Source organism: Chlamydotis macqueenii, chromosome 26 (genome assembly GCF_036417535.1).
Source record: "Chlamydotis macqueenii isolate bChlMac1 chromosome 26, bChlMac1.mat, whole genome shotgun sequence".
NCBI classification, from domain to species: domain Eukaryota; kingdom Metazoa; phylum Chordata; class Aves; order Otidiformes; family Otididae; genus Chlamydotis; species Chlamydotis macqueenii.
This window is the reverse complement of record NC_141581.1, coordinates 1916737-1937174: the sequence shown is the minus strand read 5'-3', so window position 1 is coordinate 1937174 and position 20438 is coordinate 1916737. Positions and strand designations below refer to the sequence as shown.

General features: G+C 58.6%; 1 protein-coding gene across 1 annotated transcript in view; it reads right to left on the bottom strand.

Moving 5' to 3' along the window:
• Positions 1-20237, bottom strand: part of LOC147597511 (mucin-16-like) — a 91564-nt gene extending 71327 nt beyond the window's left edge. The window contains exons 1-4 of the mRNA XM_086767675.1: positions 19943-20237; positions 10032-10168; positions 8780-8870; positions 8274-8392 (exon numbers count right to left, since the gene is read on the bottom strand). Coding sequence (XP_086623801.1) covers positions 8274-8392; positions 8780-8870; positions 10032-10168; positions 19943-20237 — 642 coding nt within the window. The remainder of the gene's footprint in view (positions 1-8273; positions 8393-8779; positions 8871-10031; positions 10169-19942) is intronic.
• Positions 20238-20438: the final 201 nt, after the last annotated feature.

Here is a 20438-nt window from a genome sequence, read left to right as displayed (position 1 = left end):
GTAGCTGATGACCGTCTAGGGGACGTGTTCTCCAGAGCTGTAGTCAGGGTCCAAGCCGAGGTGGTGGTGGCAGCTGTGCTTGTCCCAGGAGCAGAGGAGGATGTTTCTGCAGGGACTGTGGTGGGAGAGGCTGTTGTCTCCTTTGCCGTGGAGGTGACAAGAGCAGCAGTGGATGTTGCAGCTGGGCTGGAAGTGAAGGCACTGGTGGTTGCAACAGCTGGGCTGGAGGTTTCTGCTCTGGTGGGGAGCAGTGTGGAGGTGGTCTGAAGAGAAGATGTTTGTCCTGGAGTGGAAGATGATGCAAGTGTGGTCTCAGCAGGAGACGTGGACTGGGAAGCCGTGCTGGAGGCTTCCACGGTGGTGGAGGTGAGCACCGTGGTGGCCTCCAGGGTTGACGTGCCTGTACCCGGAGCAGTGGAAGTTGTCACCAGAGTAGAGGTGGGTGTAGCTGATGACCGTATTATGGAAGTGTTCTCCAGAGCTGTAGTCAGGGTCCCAGCCGAGGTGGTGGCAGCAGCTGTGCTTGTCCCAGGAGCAGAGGAGGATGTTTCTGCAGGGACTGTGGTGGGAGAGGCTGTTGTCTCCTTTGCCGTGGAGGTGACAAGAGCAGCAGTGGATGTTGCAGCTGGGCTGGAAGTGAAGGCACTGGTGGTTGCAGCAGCTGGGCTGGCGGTTTCTGCTCTGGTGGAGAGCAGTGTGGAGGTGGTCTGAAGAGAAGATGTTTGTGCTGGAGTGGAAGAAGATGCAAGTGTGGTCTCAGCAGGAGCCGTGGATTGGGAAGCCGTGCTGGAGGCTTCCACGGTGGTGGAGGTGAGCACCGTGGTGGCCTCCAGGGTTGACGTGCCTGTACCCGGAGCAGTGGAAGTTGTCACCAGAGTAGAGGTGGGTGTAGCTGATGACCGTCTAGGGGACGTGTTCTCCAGAGCTGTAGTCAGGGTCCCAGCTGAGGTGGTGGCAGCAGCTGTGCTTGTCCCAGGAGCAGAGGAGGATGTTTCTGCAGGGACTGTGGTGGGAGAGGCTGTTGTCTCCTTTGCCGTGGAGGTGACAAGAGCAGCAGTGGATGTTGGAGCTGGGCTGGAAGTGAAGGCACTGGTGGTTGCAACAGCTGGGCTGGAGGTTTCTGCTCTGGTGGAGAGCAGTGTGGAGGTGGTCTGAAGAGAAGATGTTTGTGCTGGAGTGGAAGATGATGCAAGTGTGGTCTCAGCAGGAGACGTGGACTGGGCAGCCGTGCTGGAGGCTTCCACGGTGGTGGAGCTGAGCACCGTGGTGGCCTCCAGGGTTGACGTGCCTGTACCAGTAGCAGTGGAAGTTGTCACCGCAGTAGAGGTGGGTGTAGCTGATGACCGTCTAGGGGACGTGTTCTCCAGAGCTGTAGTCAGGGTCCCAGCCGAGGTGGTGGCAGCAGCTGTGCTTGTCCCAGGAGCAGAGGAGGATGTTTCTGCAGGGACTGTGGTGGGAGAGGCTGTTGTCTCCTTTGCCGTGGAGGTGACAAGAGCAGCAGTGGATGTTGCAGCTGGGCTGGAAGTCAAGGTACTGGTCGTTGCAGCAGCTGGGCTGGAGGTTTCTGCTCTGGTGGAGAGCAGTGTGGAGGTGGTCTGAAGAGAAGATGTTTGTGCTGGAGTGGAAGATGATGCAAGTGTGGTCTCAGCAGGAGACGTGGACTGGGCAGCCATGCTGGAGGCTTCCACTGTGGTGGAGGTGAGCACCGTGGTGGCCTCCAGGGTTGACGTGCCTGTACCCGGAGCAGTGGAAGTTGTCACCAGAGTAGAGGTGGGTGTAGCTGATGACCGTCTAGGGGACGTGTTCTCCAGAGCTGTAGTCAGGGTCCCAGCCGAGGTGGTGGCAGCAGCTGTGCTTGTCCCAGGAGCAGAGGAGGATGTTTCTGCTAGGACTGTGGTGGGAGAGGCTGTTGTCTCCTTTGCCGTGGAGGTGACAAGAGCAGCAGTGGATGTTGCAGCTGGGCTGGAAGTGAAGGCACTGGTGGTTGCAGCAGCTGGGCTGGACGTTTCTGCACTGGTGGAGAGCAGCGTGGAGGTCGTCTGAAGAGAAGATGTTTGTGCTGGAGTGGAAGATGATGCAAGTGTGGTCTCAGCAGCAGCTCTAGACTGCTCAGCCGTGCTGGAGGCTTCCACTGTGGTGGAGGTGAGCTCCGTGGTGGCCTCCAGGGTTGACGTGCCTGTACCCGGAGCAGTGGAAGTTGTCACCAGAGTAGAGGTGGGTGTAGCTGATGACCGTCTAGGGGACGTGTTCTCCAGAGCTGTAGTCAGGGTCCCAGCCGAGGTGGTGGCAGCAGCTGTGCTTGTCCCAGGAGCAGAGGAGGATGTTTCTGCTAGGACTGTGGTGGGAGAGGCTGTTGTCTCCTTTGCCGTGGAGGTGACAAGAGCAGCAGTGGATGTTGCAGCTGGGCTGGAAGTGAAGGCACTGGTGGTTGCAGCAGCTGGGCTGGCGGTTTCTGCTCCGGTGGAGAGCAGCGTGGAGGTGGTCTGAAGAGAAGATGTTTGTGCTGGAGTGGAAGATGATGCAAGTGTGCTCTCAGCAGGAGACGTGGACTGGGCAGCCGTGCTGGAGGCTTCCACTGTGGTGGAGGTGAGCACCGTGGTGGCCTCCAGGGTTGATGTGCCTGTACCCGGAGCAGTGGAAGTTGTCACCAGAGTGGAGGTGGATGTAGCTGATGACCGTATTATGGAAGTGTTCTCCAGAGCTGTAGTCAGGGTCCCAGCCGAGGTGGTGGCAGCAGCTGTGCTTGTCCCAGGAGCAGAGGAGGATGTTTCTGCTAGGACTGTGGTGGGAGAGGCTGTTGTCTCCTTTGCCGTGGAGGTGACAAGAGCAGCAGTGGATGTTGCAGCTGGGCTGGAAGTGAAGGCACTGGTGGTTGCAGCAGCTGGGCTGGAGGTTTCTGCACTGGTGGAGAGCAGTGTGGAGGTTGTCTGAAGAGAAGATGTTTGTGCTGGAGTGGAAGATGATGCAAGTGTGGTCTCAGCAGCAGCTGTAGACTGCTCAGCCGTGCTGGAGGCTTCCACTGTGGTGGAGGTGAGCACCGTGGTGGCCTCCAGGGTTGACGTGCCTGTACCCGGAGCAGTGGAAGTTGTCACCAGAGTAGAGGTGGGTGTAGCTGATGACCGTCTAGGGGACGTGTTCTCCAGAGCTGTAGTCAGGGTCCCAGCCGAGGTGGTGGCAGCAGCTGTGCTTGTCCCAGGAGCAGAGGAGGATGTTTCTGCAGGGACTGTGATGGGAGAGGCTGTTGTCTCCTTTGCCGTGGAGGTGACAAGAGCAGCAGTGGATGTTGCAGCTGGGCTGGAAGTGAAGGCACTGGTGGTTGCAGCAGCTGGGCTGGCGGTTTCTGCTGTGGTGGAGAGCAGCGTGGAGGTGGTCTGAATAGAAGATGTTTGTGCTGGAGTGGAAGATGATGCAAGTGTGGTCTGAGCAGGAGACGTGGACTGGGCAGCCGTGCTGGAGGCTTCCACGGTGGTGGAGGTGAGCACCGTGGTGGCCTCCAGGGTTGACGTGCCTGTACCCGGAGCAGTGGAAGTTGTCACCAGAGTGGAGGTGGGTGTAGCTGATGACCGTATTATGGAAGTGTTCTCCAGAGCTGTAGTCAGGGTCCCAGCCGAGGTGGTGGCAGCAGCTGTGCTTGTCCCAGGAGCAGAGGAGGATGTTTCTGCAGGGACTGTGGTGGGAGAGGCTGTTGTCTCCTTTGCCGTGGAGGTGACAAGAGCAGCAGTGGATGTTGCATCTGGGCTGGAAGTGAAGGCACTGGTGGTTGCAGCAGCTGGGCTGGAGGTTTCTGCTCTGGTGGAGAGCAGTGTGGAGGTGGTCTGAAGAGAAGATGTTTGTGCTGGAGTGGAAGATGATGCAAGTGTGGTCTCAGCAGGAGACGTGGACTGGGCAGCCGTGCTGGAGGCTTCCACTGTGGTGGAGGTGAGCACCGTGGTGGCCTCCAGGGTTGACGTGCCTGTACCCGGAGCAGTGGAAGTTGTCACCAGAGTAGAGGTGGGTGTAGCTGATGACCGTCTAGGGGACGTGTTCTCCAGAGCTGTAGTCAGGGTCCCAGCCGAGGTGGTGGCAGCAGCTGTGCTTGTCCCAGGAGCAGAGGAGGATGTTTCTGCAGGGACTGTGGTGGGAGAGGCTGTTGTCTCCTTTGCCGTGGAGGTGACAAGAGCAGCAGTGGATGTTGCAGCTGGGCTGGAAGTGAAGGCACTGGTGGTTGCAGCAGCTGGGCTGGAGGTTTCTGCACTGGTGGAGAGCAGTCTGGTGGTGGTCTGAAGAGAAGATATTTGTGCTGGAGTGGAAGATGATGCAAGTGTGGTGTCAGCAGGAGCCGTGGATTTGGAAGCCGTGCTGGAGGCTTCCACGGTGGTGGAGGTGAGCACCGTGGTGGCCTCCAGGGTTGACGTGCCTGTACCCGGAGCAGTGGAAGTTGTCACCAGAGTAGAGGTGGGTGTAGCTGATGACCGTCTAGGGGACGTGTTCTCCAGAGCTGTAGTCAGGGTCCCAGCCGAGGTGGTGGCAGCAGCTGTGCTTGTCCCAGGAGCAGAGGAGGATGTTTCTGCAGGGACTGTGGTGGGAGAGGCTGTTGTCTCCTTTGCCGTGGAGGTGACAAGAGCAGCAGTGGATGTTGCAGCTGGGCTGGAAGTGAAGGCACTGGTGGTTGCAGCAGCTGGGCTGGAGGTTTCTGCTCTGGTGGAGAGCAGTGTGGAGGTGGTCTGAAGAGAAGATGTTTGTGCTGGAGTGGAAGATGATGCAAGTGTGGTCTCAGCAGGAGCCGTGGATTGGGAAGCCATGCTGGAGGCTTCCACGGTGGTGGAGGTGAGCACCGTGGTGGCCTCCAGGGTTGACGTGCCTGTACCCGGAGCAGTGGAAGTTGTCACCAGAGTAGAGGTGGGTGTAGCTGATGACCGTCTAGGGGACGTGTTCTCCAGAGCTGTAGTCAGGGTCCCAGCCGAGGTGGTGGCAGCAGCTGTGCTTGTCCCAGGAGCAGAGGAGGATGTTTCTGCAGGGACTGTGGTGGGAGAGGCTGTTGTCTCCTTTGCCGTGGAGGTGACAAGAGCAGCAGTGGATGTTGCAGCTGGGCTGGAAGTGAAGGCACTGGTGGTTGCAGCAGCTGGGCTGGAGGTTTCTGCTCTGGTGGAGAGCAGTGTGGAGGTGGTCTGAAGAGAAGATGTTTGTGCTGGAGTGGAAGATGATGCAAGTGTGGTCTCAGCAGGAGCCGTGGATTGGGAAGCCGTGCTGGAGGCTTCCACGGTGGTGGAGGTGAGCACCGTGGTGGCCTCCAGGGTTGACGTGCCTGTACCCGGAGCAGTGGAAGTTGTCACCAGAGTAGAGGTGGGTGTAGCTGATGACCGTCTAGGGGACGTGTTCTCCAGAGCTGTAGTCAGGGTCCCAGCTGAGGTGGTGGCAGCAGCTGTGCTTGTCCCAGGAGCAGAGGAGGATGTTTCTGCAGGGACTGTGGTGGGAGAGGCTGTTGTCTCCTTTGCCGTGGAGGTGACAAGAGCAGCAGTGGATGTTGCAGCTGGGCTGGAAGTGAAGGCACTGGTGGTTGCAACAGCTGGGCTGGAGGTTTCTGCTCTGGTGGAGAGCAGTGTGGAGGTGGTCTGAAGAGAAGATGTTTGTGCTGGAGTGGAAGATGATGCAAGTGTGGTCTCAGTAGGAGCCGTGGATTGGGAAGCCGTGCTGGAGGCTTCCACGGTGGTGGAGGTGAGCACCGTGGTGGCCTCCAGGGCTGACGTGCCTGTACCCGGAGCAGTGGAAGTTGTCACCAGAGTAGAGGTGGGTGTAGCTGATGACCGTCTAGGGGACGTGTTCTCCAGAGCTGTAGTCAGGGTCCCAGCCGAGGTGGTGGCAGCAGCTGTGCTTGTCCCAGGAGCAGAGGAGGATGTTTCTGCAGGGACCGTGGTGGGAGAGGCTGTTGTCTCCTTTGCCGTGGAGGTGACAAGAGCAGCAGTGGATGTTGCAGCTGGGCTGGAAGTGAAGGCACTGGTGGTTGCAGCAGCTGGGCTGGAGGTTTCTGCACTGGTGGAGAGCAGTGTGGAGGTGGTCTGAAGAGAAGATGTTTGTGCTGGAGTGGAAGATGATGCAAGTGTGGTCTCAGCAGGAGCCGTGGATTGGGAAGCCGTGCTGGAGGCTTCCACGGTGGTGGAGGTGAGCACCGTGGTGGCCTCCAGGGTTGACGTGCCTGTACCCGGAGCAGTGGAAGTTGTCACCAGAGTAGAGGTGGGTGTAGCTGATGACCGTCTAGGGGACGTGTTCTCCAGAGCTGTAGTCAGGGTCCCAGCGTAGGTGGTGGCAGCAGCTGTGCTTGTCCCAGGAGCAGAGGAGGATGTTTCTGCAGGGACTGTGGTGGGAGAGGCTGTTGTCTCCTTTGCCGTGGAGGTGACAAGAGCAGCAGTGGATGTTGCAGCTGGGCTGGAAGTGAAGGCACTGGTGGTTGCAGCAGCTGGGCTGGAGGTTTCTGCTCTGGTGGAGAGCAGTGTGGAGGTGGTCTGAAGAGAAGATGTTTGTGCTGGAGTGGAAGATGATGCAAGTGTGGTCTCAGCAGGAGCCGTGGATTGGGAAGCCATGCTGGAGGCTTCCACGGTGGTGGAGGTGAGCACCGTGGTGGCCTCCAGGGTTGACGTGCCTGTACCCGGAGCAGTGGAAGTTGTCACCAGAGTAGAGGTGGGTGTAGCTGATGACCGTCTAGGGGACGTGTTCTCCAGAGCTGTAGTCAGGGTCCCAGCTGAGGTGGTGGCAGCAGCTGTGCTTGTCCCAGGAGCAGAGGAGGATGTATCTGCAGGGACTGTGGTGGGAGAGGCTGTTGTCTCCTTTGCCGTGGAGGTGACAAGAGCAGCAGTGGATGTTGCAGCTGGGCTGGAAGTGAAGGCACTGGTGGTTGCAACAGCTGGGCTGGAGGTTTCTGCTCTGGTGGAGAGCAGTGTGGAGGTGGTCTGAAGAGAAGATGTTTGTGCTGGAGTGGAAGATGATGCAAGTGTGGTCTCAGTAGGAGCCGTGGATTGGGAAGCCGTGCTGGAGGCTTCCACGGTGGTGGAGGTGAGCACCGTGGTGGCCTCCAGGGCTGACGTGCCTGTACCCGGAGCAGTGGAAGTTGTCACCGCAGTAGAGGTGGGTGTAGCTGATGACCGTCTAGGGGACGTGTTCTCCAGAGCTGTAGTCAGGGTCCCAGCCGAGGTGGTGGCAGCAGCTGTGCTTGTCCCAGGAGCAGAGGAGGATGTTTCTGCAGGGACCGTGGTGGGAGAGGCTGTTGTCTCCTTTGCCGTGGAGGTGACAAGAGCAGCAGTGGATGTTGCAGCTGGGCTGGAAGTGAAGGCACTGGTGGTTGCAGCAGCTGGGCTGGAGGTTTCTGCTCTGGTCGAGAGCAGCGTGGAGGTTTTCTGAAGAGAAGATGTTTGTGCTGGAGTGGAAGATGATGCAAGTGTGCTCTCAGCAGGAGACGTGGACTGGGCAGCCGTGCTGGAGGCTTCCACGGTGGTGGAGGTGAGCACCGTGGTGGCCTCCGTGGTTGACGTGCCTGTACCAGTAGCAGTGGAAGTTGTCACCAGAGTAGAGGTGGGTGTAGCTGATGACCGTCTAGGGGACGTGTTCTCCAGAGCTGTAGTCAGGGTCCCAGCCGAGGTGGTGGCGGCAGCTGTGCTTGTCCCAGGAGCAGAGGAGGATGTTTCTGCAAGGACTGTGGTGGGAGAGGCTGTTGTCTCCTTTGCCGTGGAGGTGACAAGAGCAGCAGTGGATGTTGCAGCTGGGCTGGAAGTGAAGGCACTGGTGGTTGCAGCAGCTGGGCTGGAGGTTTCTGCTCTGGTGGAGAGCAGTGTGGAGGTGGTCTGAAGAGAAGATGTTTGTGCTGGAGTGGAAGATGATGCAAGTGTGGTCTGAGCAGGAGACGTGGACTGGGCAGCCGTGCTGGAGGCTTCTACTGTGGTGGAGGTGAGCACCGTGGTGGCCTCCATGGTTGACGTGCCTGTACCAGTAGCAGTGGAAGTTGTCACCAGAGTAGAGGTGGGTGTAGCTGATGACCGTCTAGGGGACGTGTTCTCCAGAGCTGTAGTCAGGGTCCCAGCCGAGGTGGTGGCGGCAGCTGTGCTTGTCCCAGGAGCAGAGGAGGATGTTTCTGCAAGGACTGTGGTGGGAGAGGCTGTTGTCTCCTTTGCCGTGGAGGTGACAAGAGCAGCAGTGGATGTTGCAGCTGGGCTGGAAGTGAAGGCACTGGTGGTTGCAGCAGCTGGGCTGGAGGTTTCTGCTCTGGTGGAGAGCAGTGTGGAGGTGGTCTGAAGAGAAGATGTTTGTGCTGGAGTGGAAGATGATGCAAGTGTGGTCTGAGCAGGAGACGTGGACTGGGCAGCCGTGCTGGAGGCTTCCACTGTGGTGGAGGTGAGCACCGTGGTGGCCTCCATGGTTGACGTGCCTGTACCCGGAGCAGTGGAAGTTGTCACCAGAGTGGAGGTGGGTGTAGCTGATGACCGTCTAGGGGACGTGTTCTCCAGAGCTGTAGTCAGGGTCCCAGCCGAGGTGGTGGCAGCAGCTGTGCTTGTCCCAGGAGCAGAGGAGGATGTTTCTGCAGGGACTGTGGTGGGAGAGGCTGTTGTCTCCTTTGCCGTGGAGGTGACAAGAGCAGCAGTGGATGTTGCAGCTGGGCTGGAAGTGAAGGCACTGGTGGTTGCAGCAGCTGGGCTGGCGGTTTCTGCTGTGGTGGAGAGCAGCGTGGATGTGGTCTGAAGAGAAGATGTTTGTGCTGGAGTGGAAGATGATGCAAGTGTGGTCTCAGCAGGAGCCGTGGATTGGGAAGCCGTGCTGGAGGCTTCCACTGTGGTGGAGCTGAGCACCGTGGTGGCCTCCAGGGTTGACGTGCCTGTACCCGGAGCAGTGGAAGTTGTCACCAGAGTAGAGGTGGGTGTAGCTGATGACCGTCTAGGGGACGTGTTCTCCAGAGCTGTAGTCAGGGTCCCAGCCGAGGTGGTGGCAGCAGCTGTGCTTGTCCCAGGAGCAGAGGAGGATGTTTCTGCAGGGACTGTGGTGGGAGAGGCTGTTGTCTCCTTTGCCGTGGAGGTGACAAGAGCAGCAGTGGATGTTGCAGCTGGGCTGGAAGTGAAGGCACTGGTGGTTGCAGCAGCTGGGCTGGAGGTTTCTGCTCTGGTGGAGAGCAGTGTGGAGGTGGTCTGAAGAGAAGATGTTTGTGCTGGAGTGGAAGATGATGCAAGTGTGGTCTGAGCAGGAGACGTGGACTGGGCAGCCGTGCTGGAGGCTTCCACTGTGGTGGAGGTGAGCACCGTGGTGGCCTCCATGGTTGACGTGCCTGTACCCGGAGCAGTGGAAGCTGTCACCAGAGTAGAGGTGGGTGTAGCTGATGACCGTCTAGGGGACGTGTTCTCCAGAGCTGTAGTCAGGGTCCCAGCCGAGGTGGTGGCAGCAGCTGTGCTTGTCCCAGGAGCAGAGGAGGATGTTTCTGCAGGGACTGTGGTGGGAGAGGCTGTTGTCTCCTTTGCCGTGGAGGTGACAAGAGCAGCAGTGGATGTTGCAGCTGGGCTGGAAGTGAAGGCACTGGTGGTTGCAGCAGCTGGGCTGGAGATTTCTGCTCTGGTGGAGAGCAGTGTGGAGGTGGTCTGAAGAGAAGATGTTTGTGCTGGAGTGGAAGATGATGCAAGTGTGGTCTCAGCAGGAGCCGTGGATTGGGAAGCCATGCTGGAGGCTTCCACGGTGGTGGAGGTGAGCACCGTGGTGGCCTCCATGGCTGACGTGCCTGTACCCGGAGCAGTGGAAGTTGTCACCGCAGTAGAGGTGGGTGTAGCTGATGACCGTCTAGGGGACGTGTTCTCCAGAGCTGTAGTCAGGGTCCCAGCCGAGGTGGTGGCAGCAGCTGTGCTTGTCCCAGGAGCAGAGGAGGATGTTTCTGCAGGGACCGTGGTGGGAGAGGCTGTTGTCTCCTTTGCCGTGGAGGTGACAAGAGCAGCAGTGGATGTTGCAGCTGGGCTGGAAGTGAAGGCACTGGTGGTTGCAGCAGCTGGGCTGGAGGTTTCTGCACTGGTGGAGAGCAGTGTGGAGGTGGTCTGAAGAGAAGATGTTTGTGCTGGAGTGGAAGATGATGCAAGTGTGGTCTCAGCAGGAGCCGTGGATTGGGAAGCCGTGCTGGAGGCTTCCACGGTGGTGGAGGTGAGCACCGTGGTGGCCTCCAGGGTTGACGTGCCTGTACCCGGAGCAGTGGAAGTTGTCACCAGAGTAGAGGTGGGTGTAGCTGATGACCGTCTAGGGGACGTGTTCTCCAGAGCTGTAGTCAGGGTCCCAGCCGAGGTGGTGGCAGCAGCTGTGCTTGTCCCAGGAGCAGAGGAGGATGTTTCTGCAGGGACTGTGGTGGGAGAGGCTGTTGTCTCCTTTGCCGTGGAGGTGACAAGAGCAGCAGTGGATGTTGCAGCTGGGCTGGAAGTGAAGGCACTGGTGGTTGCAGCAGCTGGGCTGGAGGTTTCTGCTCTGGTGGAGAGCAGTGTGGAGGTGGTCTGAATAGAAGATGTTTGTGCTGGAGTGGAAGATGATGCAAGTGTGGTCTCAGCAGGAGCCGTGGATTGGGAAGCCGTGCTGGAGGCTTCCACGGTGGTGGAGGTGAGCACCGTGGTGGCCTCCAGGGTTGACGTGCCTGTACCCGGAGCAGTGGAAGTTGTCACCAGAGTAGAGGTGGGTGTAGCTGATGACCGTCTAGGGGACGTGTTCTCCAGAGCTGTAGTCAGGGTCCCAGCCGAGGTGGTGGCAGCAGCTGTGCTTGTCCCAGGAGCAGAGGAGGATGTTTCTGCAGGGACTGTGGTGGGAGAGGCTGTTGTCTCCTTTGCCGTGGAGGTGACAAGAGCAGCAGTGGATGTTGCAGCTGGGCTGGAAGTGAAGGCACTGGTGGTTGCAGCAGCTGGGCTGGAGGTTTCTGCTCTGGTGGAGAGCAGTGTGGAGGTGGTCTGAAGAGAAGATGTTTGTGCTGGAGTGGAAGATGATGCAAGTGTGGTCTCAGCAGGAGCCGTGGATTGGGAAGCCATGCTGGAGGCTTCCACGGTGGTGGAGGTGAGCACCGTGGTGGCCTCCAGGGTTGACGTGCCTGTACCCGGAGCAGTGGAAGTTGTCACCAGAGTAGAGGTGGGTGTAGCTGATGACCGTCTAGGGGACGTGTTCTCCAGAGCTGTAGTCAGGGTCCCAGCCGAGGTGGTGGCAGCAGCTGTGCTTGTCCCAGGAGCAGAGGAGGATGTTTCTGCAGGGACTGTGGTGGGAGAGGCTGTTGTCTCCTTTGCCGTGGAGGTGACAAGAGCAGCAGTGGATGTTGCAGCTGGGCTGGAAGTGAAGGCACTGGTGGTTGCAACAGCTGGGCTGGAGGTTTCTGCTCTGGTGGAGAGCAGTGTGGAGGTGGTCTGAAGAGAAGATGTTTGTGCTGGAGTGGAAGATGATGCAAGTGTGGTCTCAGTAGGAGCCGTGGATTGGGAAGCCGTGCTGGAGGCTTCCACGGTGGTGGAGGTGAGCACCGTGGTGGCCTCCAGGGCTGACGTGCCTGTACCCGGAGCAGTGGAAGTTGTCACCAGAGTAGAGGTGGGTGTAGCTGATGACCGTCTAGGGGACGTGTTCTCCAGAGCTGTAGTCAGGGTCCCAGCCGAGGTGGTGGCAGCAGCTGTGCTTGTCCCAGGAGCAGAGGAGGATGTTTCTGCAGGGACCGTGGTGGGAGAGGCTGTTGTCTCCTTTGCCGTGGAGGTGACAAGAGCAGCAGTGGATGTTGCAGCTGGGCTGGAAGTGAAGGCACTGGTGGTTGCAGGAGCTGGGCTGGAGGTGTCTGCTCTGGTCGAGAGCAGCGTGGAGGTTTTCTGAAGAGAAGATGTTTGTGCTGGAGTGGAAGATGATGCAAGTGTGCTCTCAGCAGGAGACGTGGACTGGGTAGCCGTGCTGGAGGCTTCCACGGTGGTGGAGGTGAGCACCGTGGTGGCCTCCGTGGTTGACGTGCCTGTACCAGTAGCAGTGGAAGTTGTCACCAGAGTAGAGGTGGGTGTAGCTGATGACCGTCTAGGGGACGTGTTCTCCAGAGCTGTAGTCAGGGTCCCAGCCGAGGTGGTGGCAGCAGCTGTGCTTGTCCCAGGAGCAGAGGAGGATGTTTCTGCAGGGACTGTGGTGGGAGAGGCTGTTGTCTCCTTTGCCGTGGAGGTGACAAGAGCAGCAGTGGATGTTGCAGCTGGGCTGGAATTGAAGGCACTGGTGGTTGCAGCAGCTGGGCTGGAGGTTTCTGCTCTGGTGGAGAGCAGTGTGGAGGTGGTCTGAAGAGAAGATGTTTGTGCTGGAGTGGAAGATGATGCAAGTGTGGTCTGAGCAGGAGACGTGGACTGGGCAGCCGTGCTGGAGGCTTCCACTGTGGTGGAGGTGAGCACCGTGGTGGCCTCCATGGTTGACGTGCCTGTACCCGGAGCAGTGGAAGTTGTCACCAGAGTAGAGGTGGGTGTAGCTGATGACCGTCTAGGGGACGTGTTCTCCAGAGCTGTAGTCAGGGTCCCAGCCGAGGTGGTGGCAGCAGCTGTGCTTGTCCCAGGAGCAGAGGAGGATGTTTCTGCAGGGACTGTGGTGGGAGAGGCTGTTGTCTCCTTTGCCGTGGAGGTGACAAGAGCAGCAGTGGATGTTGCAGCTGGGCTGGAAGTGAAGGCACTGGTGGTTGCAGCAGCTGGGCTGGCGGTTTCTGCTGTGGTGGAGAGCAGCGTGGATGTGGTCTGAAGAGAAGATGTTTGTGCTGGAGTGGAAGATGATGCAAGTGTGGTCTCAGCAGGAGCCGTGGATTGGGAAGCCGTGCTGGAGGCTTCCACGGTGGTAGAGGTGAGCACCGTGGTGGCCTCCAGGGTTGACGTGCCTGTACCCGGAGCAGTGGAAGTTGTCACCAGAGTAGAGGTGGGTGTAGCTGATGACCGTCTAGGGGACGTGTTCTCCAGAGCTGTAGTCAGGGTCCCAGCCGAGGTGGTGGCAGCAGCTGTGCTTGTCCCAGGAGCAGAGGAGGATGTTTCTGCAGGGACTGTGGTGGGAGAGGCTGTTGTCTCCTTTGCCGTGGAGGTGACAAGAGCAGCAGTGGATGTTGCAGCTGGGCTGGAAGTGAAGGCACTGGTGGTTGCAGCAGCTGGGCTGGAGGTTTCTGCTCTGGTGGAGAGCAGTGTGGAGGTGGTCTGAAGAGAAGATGTTTGTGCTGGAGTGGAAGATGATGCAAGTGTGGTCTGAGCAGGAGACGTGGACTGGGCAGCCGTGCTGGAGGCTTCCACTGTGGTGGAGGTGAGCACCGTGGTGGCCTCCATGGTTGACGTGCCTGTACCCGGAGCAGTGGAAGTTGTCACCAGAGTAGAGGTGGGTGTAGCTGATGACCGTCTAGGGGACGTGTTCTCCAGAGCTGTAGTCAGGGTCCCAGCCGAGGTGGTGGCAGCAGCTGTGCTTGTCCCAGGAGCAGAGGAGGATGTTTCTGCAAGGACTGTGGTGGGAGAGGCTGTTGTCTCCTTTGCCGTGGAGGTGACAAGAGCAGCAGTGGATGTTGCAGCTGGGCTGGAAGTGAAGGCACTGGTGGTTGCAGCAGCTGGGCTGGCGGTTTCTGCTGTGGTGGAGAGCAGCGTGGAGGTGGTCTGAAGAGAAGATGTTTGTGCTGGAGTGGAAGATGATGCAAGTGTGGTCTCAGCAGGAGACGTGGATTGGGAAGCCGTGCTGGAGGCTTCCACGGTGGTGGAGGTGAGCACCGTGGTGGCCTCCAGGGTTGACGTGCCTGTACCCGGAGCAGTGGAAGTTGTCACCAGAGTAGAGGTGGGTGTAGCTGATGACCGTCTAGGGGACGTGTTCTCCAGAGCTGTAGTCAGGGTCCCAGCCGAGGTGGTGGCAGCAGCTGTGCTTGTCCCAGGAGCAGAGGAGGATGTTTCTGCAGGGACTGTGGTGGGAGAGGCTGTTGTCTCCTTTGCCGTGGAGGTGACAAGAGCAGCAGTGGATGTTGCAGCTGGGCTGGAAGTGAAGGCACTGGTGGTTGCAGCAGCTGGGCTGGAGGTTTCTGCTCTGGTGGAGAGCAGTGTGGAGGTGGTCTGAAGAGAAGATGTTTGTGCTGGAGTGGAAGATGATGCAAGTGTGGTCTGAGCAGGAGACGTGGACTGGGCAGCCGTGCTGGAGGCTTCCACTGTGGTGGAGGTGAGCACCGTGGTGGCCTCCATGGTTGACGTGCCTGTACCCGGAGCAGTGGAAGTTGTCACCAGAGTAGAGGTGGGTGTAGCTGATGACCGTCTAGGGGACGTGTTCTCCAGAGCTGTAGTCAGGGTCCCAGCCGAGGTGGTGGCAGCAGCTGTGCTTGTCCCAGGAGCAGAGGAGGATGTTTCTGCAAGGACTGTGGTGGGAGAGGCTGTTGTCTCCTTTGCCGTGGAGGTGACAAGAGCAGCAGTGGATGTTGCAGCTGGGCTGGAAGTGAAGGCACTGGTGGTTGCAGCAGCTGGGCTGGCGGTTTCTGCTGTGGTGGAGAGCAGCGTGGAGGTGGTCTGAAGAGAAGATGTTTGTGCTGGAGTGGAGGATGATGCAAGTGTGGTCTCAGCAGGAGACGTGGATTGGGAAGCCGTGCTGGAGGCTTCCACGGTGGTGGAGGTGAGCACCGTGGTGGCCTCCAGGGTTGACGTGCCTGTACCCGGAGCAGTGGAAGTTGTCACCAGAGTAGAGGTGGGTGTAGCTGATGACCGTCTAGGGGACGTGTTCTCCAGAGCTGTAGTCAGGGTCCCAGCCGAGGTGGTGGCAGCAGCTGTGCTTGTCCCAGGAGCAGAGGAGGATGTTTCTGCTAGGACTGTGGTGGGAGAGGCTGTTGTCTCCTTTGCCGTGGAGGTGACAAGAGCAGCAGTGGATGTTGCAGCTGGGCTGGAAGTGAAGGCACTGGTGGTTGCAGCAGCTGGGCTGGAGGTTTCTGCTCTGGTGGAGAGCAGTGTGGAGGTGGTCTGAAGAGAAGATGTTTGTGCTGGAGTGGAAGATGATGCAAGTGTGGTCTCAGTAGGAGCCGTGGATTGGGAAGCCGTGCTGGAGGCTTCCACGGTGGTGGAGGTGAGCACCGTGGTGGCCTCCATGGCTGACGTGCCTGTACCCGGAGCAGTGGAAGTTGTCACCGCAGTAGAGGTGGGTGTAGCTGATGACCGTCTAGGGGACGTGTTCTCCAGAGCTGTAGTCAGGGTCCCAGCCGAGGTGGTGGCAGCAGCTGTGCTTGTCCCAGGAGCAGAGGAGGATGTTTCTGCAGGGACTGTGGTGGGAGAGGCTGTTGTCTCCTTTGCCGTGGAGGTGACAAGAGCAGCAGTGGATGTTGCAGCTGGGCTGGAAGTGAAGGCACTGGTGGTTGCAGCAGCTGGGCTGGAGGTTTCTGCTCTGGTGGAGAGCAGTGTGGAGGTGGTCTGAAGAGAAAATGTTTGTGGTGGAGTGGAAGATGATGCAAGTGTGGTCTCAGCAGGAGCCGTGGTTTGGGAAGCCGTGCTGGAGGCTTCCACTGTGGTGGAGCTGAGCACCGTGGTGGCCTCCAGGGTTGACGTGCCTGTACCCGGAGCAGTGGAAGTTGTCACCAGAGTAGAGGTGGGTGTAGCTGATGACCGTCTAGGGGACGTGTTCTCCAGAGCTGTAGTCAGGGTCCCAGCCGAGGTGGTGGCAGCAGCTGTGCTTGTCCCAGGAGCAGAGGAGGATGTTTCTGCTAGGACTGTGGTGGGAGAGGCTGTTGTCTCCTTTGCCGTGGAGGTGACAAGAGCAGCAGTGGATGTTGCAGCTGGGCTGGAAGTGAAGGCACTGGTGGTTGCAGCAGCTGGGCTGGCGGTTTCTGCTGTGGTGGAGAGCAGCGTGGAGGTGGTCTGAAGAGAAGATGTTTGTGCTGGAGTGGAGGATGATGCAAGTGTGGTCTCAGCAGGAGACGTGGATTGGGAAGCCGTGCTGGAGGCTTCCACGGTGGTGGAGGTGAGCACCGTGGTGGCCTCCAGGGTTGACGTGCCTGTACCCGGAGCAGTGGAAGTTGTCACCAGAGTAGAGGTGGGTGTAGCTGATGACCGTCTAGGGGACGTGTTCTCCAGAGCTGTAGTCAGGGTCCCAGCCGAGGTGGTGGCAGCAGCTGTGCTTGTCCCAGGAGCAGAGGAGGATGTTTCTGCTAGGACTGTGGTGGGAGAGGCTGTTGTCTCCTTTGCCGTGGAGGTGACAAGAGCAGCAGTGGATGTTGCAGCTGGGCTGGAAGTGAAGGCACTGGTGGTTGCAGCAGCTGGGCTGGAGGTTTCTGCTCTGGTGGAGAGCAGCGTGGAGGTGGTCTGAAGAGCCGATGCTTGTGGTGGAGTGGAAGATGATGCAAGTGTGGTCTCAGTAGGAGCCGTGGATTGGGAAGCCGTGCTGGAGGCTTCCACGGTGGTGGAGGTGAGCACCGTGGTGGCCTCCATGGCTGACGTGCCTGTACCCGGAGCAGTGGAAGTTGTCACCGCAGTAGAGGTGGGTGTAGCTGATGACCGTCTAGGGGACGTGTTCTCCAGAGCTGTAGTCAGGGTCCCAGCCGAGGTGGTGGCAGCAGCTGTGCTTGTCCCAGGAGCAGAGGAGGATGTTTCTGCAGGGACTGTGGTGGGAGAGGCTGTTGTCTCCTTTGCCGTGGAGGTGACAAGAGCAGCAGTGGATGTTGCAGCTGGGCTGGAAGTGAAGGCACTGGTGGTTGCAGCAGCTGGGCTGGAGGTTTCTGCTCTGGTGGAGAGCAGTGTGGAGGTGGTCTGAAGAGAAAATGTTTGTGGTGGAGTGGAAGATGATGCAAGTGTGGTCTCAGCAGGAGCCGTGGTTTGGGAAGCCGTGCTGGAGGCTTCCACTGTGGTGGAGCTGAGCACCGTGGTGGCCTCCAGGGTTGACGTGCCTGTACCCGGAGCAGTGGAAGTTGTCACCAGAGTAGAGGTGGGTGTAGCTGATGACCGTCTAGGGGACGTGTTCTCCAGAGCTGTAGTCAGGGTCCCAGCCGAGGTGGTGGCAGCAGCTGTGCTTGTCCCAGGAGCAGAGGAGGATGTTTCTGCTAGGACTGTGGTGGGAGAGGCTGTTGTCTCCTTTGCCGTGGAGGTGACAAGAGCAGCAGTGGATGTTGCAGCTGGGCTGGAAGTGAAGGCACTGGTGGTTGCAGCAGCTGGGCTGGAGGTTTCTGCTCTGGTGGAGAGCAGTGTGGAGGTTGTCTGAAGAGAAGATGTTTGTGCTGGAGTGGAAGATGATGCACGTGTGGTCTCAGCAGGAGACGTGGATTGGGAAGCCGTGCTGGAGGCTTCCACTGTGGTGGAGCTGAGCACCGTGGTGGCCTCCAGGGTTGACGTGCCTGTACCCGGAGCAGTGGAAGTTGTCACCAGAGTAGAGGTGGGTGTAGCTGATGACCGTCTAGGGGACGTGTTCTCCAGAGCTGTAGTCAGGGTCCCAGCCGAGGTGGTGGCAGCAGCTGTGCTTGTCCCAGGAGCAGAGGAGGATGTTTCTGCAGGGACTGTGGTGGGAGAGGCTGTTGTCTCCTTTGCCGTGGAGGTGACAAGAGCAGCAGTGGATGTTGCAGCTGGGCTGGAAGTGAAGGCACTGGTGGTTGCAGCAGCTGGGCTGGAGGTTTCTGCTCTGGTGGAGAGCAGTGTGGAGGTGGTCTGAAGAGAAGATGTTTGTGCTGGAGTGGAAGATGATGCAAGTGTGGTCTCAGCAGGAGCAGTGGATTGGGAAGCCGTGCTGGAGGCTTCCACTGTGGTGGAGCTGAGCACCGTGGTGGCCTCCAGGGTTGACGTGCCTGTACCCGGAGCAGTGGAAGTTGTCACCAGAGTAGAGGTGGGTGTAGCTGATGACCGTCTAGGGGACGTGTTCTCCAGAGCTGTAGTCAGGGTCCCAGCCGAGGTGGTGGCAGCAGCTGTGCTTGTCCCAGGAGCAGAGGAGGATGTTTCTGCTAGGACTGTGGTGGGAGAGGCTGTTGTCTCCTTTGCCGTGGAGGTGACAAGAGCAGCAGTGGATGTTGCAGCTGGGCTGGAAGTGAAGGCACTGGTGGTTGCAGCAGCTGGGCTGGAGGTTTCTGCTCTGGTGGAGAGCAGCGTGGAGGTTTTCTGAAGAGAAGATGTTTGTGCTGGAGTGGAAGACGATGCAAGTGTGGTCTCAGCAGGAGACGTGGACTGGGCAGCCGTGCTGGAGGCTTCCACTGTGGTGGAGGTGAGCACCGTGGTGGCCTCCAGGGTTGACGTGCCTGTACCAGTAGCAGCGGAAGTTGTCACCGCAGTAGAGGTGGGTGTAGCTGATGACCGTCTAGGGGACGTGTTCTCCGGAGCTGTAGTCAGGGTCCCAGCGTAGGTGGTGGCAGCAGCTGTGCTTGTCCCAGGAGCAGAGGAGGATGTTTCTGCAGGGACTGTGGTGGGAGAGGCTGTTGTCTCCTTTGCCGTGGAGGTGACAAGAGCAGCAGTGGATGTTGCAGCTGGGCTGGAAGTGAAGGCACTGGTGGTTGCAGCAGCTGGGCTGGAGGTTTCTGCTCTGGTGGAGAGCAGTGTGGAGGTGGTATGAAGAGAAGATGTTTGTGCTGGAGTGGAAGATGATGCAAGTGTGGTCTCAGCAGGAGACGTGGACTGGGCAGCCGTGCTGGAGGCTTCCACGGTGGTGGAGGTGAGCACCGTGGTGGCCTCCAGGGTTGACGTGCCTGTACCCGGAGCAGTGGAAGTTGTCACCAGAGTAGAGGTGGGTGTAGCTGATGACCGTCTAGGGGACGTGTTCTCCAGAGCTGTAGTCAGGGTCCCAGCCGAGGTGGTGGCAGCAGCTGTGCTTGTCCCAGGAGCAGAGGAGGATGTTTCTGCAGGGACTGTGGTGGGAGAGGCTGTTGTCTCCTTTGCCGTGGAGGTGACAAGAGCAGCAGTGGATGTTGCAGCTGGGCTGGAAGTGAAGGCACTGGTGGTTGCAGCAGCTGGGCTGGAGGTTTCTGCTCTGGTGGAGAGCAGCGTGGAGGTGGTCTGAAGAGAAGATGTTTGTGCTGGAGTGGAAGATGATGCAAGTGTGGTCTGAGCAGGAGACGTGGACTGGGCAGCCGTGCTGGAGGCTTCCACTGTGGTGGAGGTGAGCACCGTGGTGGCCTCCAGGGTTGACGTGCCTGTACCAGCAGCAGTGGAAGTTGTCACCGCAGTAGAGGTGGGTGTAGCTGATGACCGTCTAGGGGACGTGTTCTCCGGAGCTGTAGTCAGGGTCCCAGCGTAGGTGGTGGCAGCAGCTGTGCTTGTCCCAGGAGCAGAGGAGGATGTTTCTGCAGGGACTGTGGTGGGAGAGGCTGTTGTCTCCTTTGCCGTGGAGGTGACAAGAGCAGCAGTGGATGTTGCAGCTGGGCTGGAAGTGAAGGCACTGGTGGTTGCAGCAGCTGGGCTGGAGGTTTCTGCTCTGGTGGAGAGCAGTGTGGAGGTGGTCTGAAGAGAAGATGTTTGTGCTGGAGTGGAAGATGATGCAAGTGTGGTCTCAGCAGGAGACGTGGACTGGGCAGCCGTGCTGGAGGCTTCCACGGTGGTGGAGGTGAGCACCGTGGTGGCCTCCAGGGTTGACGTGCCTGTACCCGGAGCAGTGGAAGTTGTCACCAGAGTAGAGGTGGGTGTAGCTGATGACCGTCTAGGGGATGTGTTCTCCAGAGCTGTAGTCAGGGTCCCAGCCGAGGTGGTGGCAGCAGCTGTGCTTGTCCCAGGAGCAGAGGAGGATGTTTCTGCAGGGACTGTGGTGGGAGAGGCTGTTGTCTCCTTTGCCGTGGAGGTGACAAGAGCAGCAGTGGATGTTGCAGCTGGGCTGGAAGTGAAGGCACTGGTGGTTGCAGCAGCTGGGCTGGAGGATTCTGCTCTGGTCGAGAGTAGCGTTGAGATTGTCTGAAGAGCCGATGTTTGTGGTGGAGTGGAAGATGATGCAAGTGTGGTCTCAGCAGGAGACGTGGACTGGGCAGCCGTGCTGGAGGCTTCCACGGTGGTGGAGGTGAGCACCGTGGTGGCCTCCACGGTTGACGTGCCTGTACCCAGAGCAGTGGAAGTTGTCACCAGAGTAGAGGTGGGTGTAGCTGATGACCGTCTAGGGGACGTGTTCTCCAGAGCTGTAGTCAGGGTCCCAGCCGAGGTGGTGGCAGCAGCTGTGCTTGTCCCAGGAGCAGAGGAGTCTGTTTCTGCTAGCACTGTGGTGGGAGAGGCTGTTGTCTCCTTTGCCGTGGTGGTGGCAAGAGCAGCAGCGGGTGTTGTAGCTGGGCTGGAAGGCCCTTCAGTTGTCATGGCACCAGCTGTAGTTTTCTCTGTATTCATATTTTTGAGAGTAGACATGATCGTACTAGCATTCAAGTTTGTTACTACAGAAGCATTTCTTTTCAATGTATGGCTCTCTATGATTAATGTCCTTTTAAAACATTTATTATTCTTAGCTCCTCAAATCTTTTAGACTTTGTGCTCTAACTTTTTACCAAATCTTTTTGAATTATTTCTTTTTTCTTTTTTTCCTAATCTTACAAATCAATATTTACACTT